General features: G+C 41.5%; 1 protein-coding gene across 2 annotated transcripts; it reads left to right on the forward strand.

Annotated features, from left to right (window-relative positions):
* The first annotated feature begins 427 nt into the window (after positions 1–427).
* On the forward strand, positions 428–3,229 carry LOC116547366 (probable ATP-dependent RNA helicase DDX53). 2 transcript variants are annotated; one of them, XM_032273341.1, is made up of 2 exons: positions 428–1,207; positions 1,271–3,229. In XM_032273341.1, exons 1-2 carry the CDS (start codon positions 1,132–1,134, stop codon positions 3,079–3,081), a joined length of 1,887 nt encoding a protein of 628 aa, XP_032129232.1. In that variant the 5' UTR covers positions 428–1,131; the 3' UTR covers positions 3,082–3,229. The 2 variants fall into 2 exon arrangements, with proteins under 2 accessions (XP_032129232.1, XP_032129231.1); XM_032273340.1 differs by lacking the exon at positions 428–1,207 and having other exon boundaries at positions 1,268–3,229.
* Positions 3,230–4,459: the final 1,230 nt, after the last annotated feature.

The following is a 4,459-nucleotide window of genomic DNA, read 5'->3' on the forward strand; positions in this document are numbered from 1 at the left end:
GAAGGAAGGAAGGAAGGAAGGAAGGAAGGAGAAAGAAAGAAAAGAAAAAAGAAAAGAAACCTTTGAAAAGAAAAAAGAAAAGAAACCTTTGACAGGTCCTTAAGTACACAAGACTACAGGACAATCAAGCCAATTCTGCATAACTTCAGAAGTCTGAAGACGGACTTAAGGGCAAGAAGCCGCACATTTGGGTTCAAAAATACCTTTGTAACCATTAAACACCCTCATAATGGAATGGATATTCTTGAAATGAAGAGAGCTCCCTGACTCTGGGGCTGTCTAAATAGAAGCTGGACATCCCTCAGTCCAGACTGCTGCTAGAATGTCTTCTACGTGTACCTAATAAATGAGTTCTACACAGCCTTCCAGTGCTAAGGTCTCAGAATCTATCTAACCACAGGGAAGGAAAAAAAGGAAGAGGCAGTGAGAAAAGTCACAAACCATTGAAAAGAGCCCCTAAAGTACCTTAGGCAGCACTCTACCTCTCTTCTAACCATCACCCCTAGAGTGTGCACCTAACAGATTTCTGATTAGTATAATTTAGGTCACACTAGAGGACAGGGAAGTGATGAATTTATCTTAACAAAGTATTGTATTCACTCCAAAAGAAATCTGCCAAAATAAATAAACTCACAAACATATAAATCAGTAATTTTTTTTTCTTTAAATCCACTTTTTTTTTTTTCCTTAGAGAAATAAATGGCTTATATAAAGGACAATGTGTATATGGTATATATGTTTAAGGCCTGCTTCAAGGTTGCTCTCAAGCTGAGCCAGAACTATCACGAGAAGAGCGAAAGGGTACCCAGGACACAGAAGTTAAGGCGTCAGTTACTCTTAGGGTGCTGGCAGGGTCAGCCCCTGAGAGTGAGTGTCTCTTTAAATTTGCGTCACAGAGGCCTGTGACCTCACCCCAGTCCAGGCCCTGCGATTGGTCAGGCCATCGAAGCCTCGCCCCTGCACGTCAAACACTGGTTCCTTAGGTAACCGCTGCCTACCATGACTACCACCCGGAAATAATCGCCTGCGCCGCCACCTTCGCTGCAGAGGGCGACGGGGAAGAGGCCGCAGACCTGCCTTCTCAACCGTATGTAGGCGAGAAGCCAGTGCTGATACTCCCACTATCCCGCAATGTCCCACCGGGCCCCAGAGTGGAAGAGGGCGGAGCCTAATTCAAGAGATCTTGGGGCCAGCTGGGATGGCAGAGGCGGCAGAGGCGGCAGAGGCGGGAGAGGCGGCAGAGGCGGCAGAGGCGGCAGAGGCGGCAGAGGCGGGAGAGGCGGGGGCTGGTGCGGCCCCTCCGGCCATCAGGGACCTAGAGCAGCTGGCTCCGGTGAACCACCACTGAGCTTTAAGATAAAGAACGATATGGTTGGTGCGGTAATTGGTCGCGGTGGATCCAAAATAAAAGCCCTAGAACAGTCAACAAACACTTTAATACACATCGTAAAGGGGGCATCTGAAGCTGAAGTAAAGATTTTTGGTAACAAGGAAATGAAAGCAAACGCCAAAGCAGCCATAGAGACTCTTATTAGAAAACAAGAAAGCTCCACCTCAGAATCCAGCGTTACTAATGCTGCATCCCAACCCCCTGTTGGAAGAAATGTACGCAGAAATGACAGTGTTAGAGAAGCGCGGCCATCGTTAGATTGGGATCGAATTAGGGCAGGCGGCCTGGAGAGGAAAAAGAGCAAATGGGCAGATCTACCACCAATTAAGAAAAACTTTTACATAGAATCCAAAGCAACAAGCTCCATGTCTGAAATGCAGGTGATTAACTGGAGAAAGGAAAATTGCGATGTAACATGTGATGACTTGAAAAGTGGTGAAAAGCGTCTCATCCCCAAACCCGCTTGTACGTTTGAAGATGCTTTTCGGCAATACCCTGATCTTTTGAAAAGCATAACAAGGGCAGGATTTAGAAAGCCAACACCAGTTCAATCCCAAGCATGGCCAATTATTCTACAAGGAATCGATCTTATAGGAGTTGCACAAACTGGAACAGGGAAAACGTTGTCCTATTTAATGCCTGGGTTTATTCATCTTGATTCTCAACCAATATCTAGAGAGCAAAGGAATGGTCCTGGGATGCTGGTTCTTACACCCACTAGAGAGTTGGCTCTTCAGGTGGAAGCTGAATGTTCAAAGTACTCATATAAAGGTCTTAAAAGCATCTGCGTATATGGTGGTCGAAACAGACGAGAGCAAATAGAAGACATTAGCAAAGGTGTGGATATCATTGTCGCCACTCCTGGGAGGCTGAATGACCTACAGATGAATAACTGTGTCAACCTAAGAAGCATAACCTACTTAGTTATGGATGAGGCGGATAAAATGCTCGATATGGGATTTGAACCCCAGATAATGAAGATTTTACTGGATGTGCGCCCAGACCGGCAGACTGTCATGACAAGCGCAACCTGGCCAGATACCGTTCACCGACTGGCACGTTCTTATTTGAAAGATCCTATGATGGTTTATGTTGGTACTCTGAATCTCACTACCACAAATGCAGTGAAGCAAAATATAATTGTTACCACAGAAAAAGAAAAACGAGCTTTTATCCAAGAATTCATAGAGAACCTGACGCCAAAAGACAAAGTCATCATGTTTGTCAGCCAAAAATATACTGCTGATGACTTATCAAGCGACTTCAACATCCTAGGCGTATCTGCAGAAGCACTGCATGGCAACAGAGAACAGAGTGACCGAGAACGAGCATTAGAGGACTTTAAAAGTGGAAACATAAAGGTACTGATTGCAACTGATTTAATAGCCAGAGGCCTTGATATTAATGATGTCACACATGTATATAATTACGATTTCCCACGGAACATAGAAGAATACATCCACAGAGTAGGGCGCACTGGACGGGCAGGAAAGACGGGCACATCAGTTACCCTCATCACTCAGAGAGATTCGAAAATGGCTAGTGAATTGATTAAAATTCTGGAAAGGGCAAATCAGAGTGTTCCAGAAGATCTGGTACTAATGGCTGAGCAGTACAAGTTAAATCAACAAAAGAGGGACACAGAGAAACAATCAAGAAAACCTGGACAAAGACGCAAGGAGTTTTACTGATGTTTAAGTTGAAAAGTTGTACCAGGCTACTAGAAGGTTCCAGGCATGTTAATGTTATGCAGTATTGAATATACATAAGGAAGTATTGGAAACATACCGACCATTTGAAGAGACAACTAATTCTTAAATAATACTGCTAAACTTTCAATATTGTGTCTGTTCCTTAATAAAAATAAGGCCTCCCAAATGAGAGAATGAGAGAATTTGTGAAGAAAAAGCAAATGTTATATGTTGGTTAAAGTTTAATTTCTTTTTTAAAATACTTTGATTTTAAGTTTAGGGGTATATGTGAAGGTTTAGTTCCATAGGTAAACACCTGTCACGGGGGTTTGCTGTACATATTATTTCATTACCCAGGTATTAAGCCCAGTGCCCAATAATTATCTTTTCTGCTCCTCTCCTTCCTTCCACCCTCCCCCATAAAGTAGGCACCAGTGTCTGCTGTTTCCTTCTTTGCGTTCGTAAGTTCTCATCATTTAGTTCCCACTTATAAGTGAGAACATGTGGTATTTGGTTTCCTGTTCCTGTGTTAATTTTGTAATCTGCTATGTCTATTTGTCTTCTCTAAAACCCTTGGTAGAAGACAACAATGGTACTTTTCTAGCTTTCAAATAGTACTAAATTGAAGCATAGCTTCATGCTTATCCAGTCAAAATATTCTTTTTCCCCCCAGCAGTTGGTGCCACAACAATTCTTGAAGTTATTTCCACTATCATTCTCTGCTTTTCTTAGTTCATTAGAAAATAAATGCTAGATTTTTTTAGAAGATTCCACGATTCTATTTTTATCAGAATGATGTCACCAACAGAGCAGGATGTCTGACTCACTGGGCATCAGTCCTTGTATGCATTTTGTCACTAACCCTTGGTTAAAATGCTGAGAAAATCGCTTGCCTTCTCTAGGCTTCAATTTCTCCATTCATAAAATGAGATAGTTGTATTAATTAATTTAAGGGTCCCTTTCACCTCTAAAATTCTGTGATAACTAAAACTGTATGCCCCAGCCTTGTGTTAACACTTCCTTGTCTAATCTAGGGGAAAATGCATCCTTGTATAATAAATTGAACAAAGCAGTCCTTTTCAATGACAAGAAAGTGCATTCTGCATTTTTATTGATTTTGCAATGTAATTGGTAGGTTTTCCTTTTATTCTTTGCTTTTATTTTCATCAGGTTTTATTTTAATTCAATTGGTCCTTGGAAGGTCAAAACCATATATGTACACGTATATCTGTGAAAAAAATTAAGGTGAAAGAAAAATTCATCTACTGGCAAAAACATTAAAACCAATCAAATGGCATTTTTGCCATAAGAACCAATTTTAGTAAAACTCTTCCTAATTTCATTTATAATTCTACCTCTTATGCCTTATTTAGAAGCA

Source organism: Sapajus apella, unplaced genomic scaffold, assembly GCF_009761245.1.
Source record: "Sapajus apella isolate SASKATOON/1434 unplaced genomic scaffold, GSC_monkey_1.0 scaffold2846, whole genome shotgun sequence".
Classification (NCBI taxonomy): Eukaryota; Metazoa; Chordata; class Mammalia; order Primates; family Cebidae; genus Sapajus; species Sapajus apella.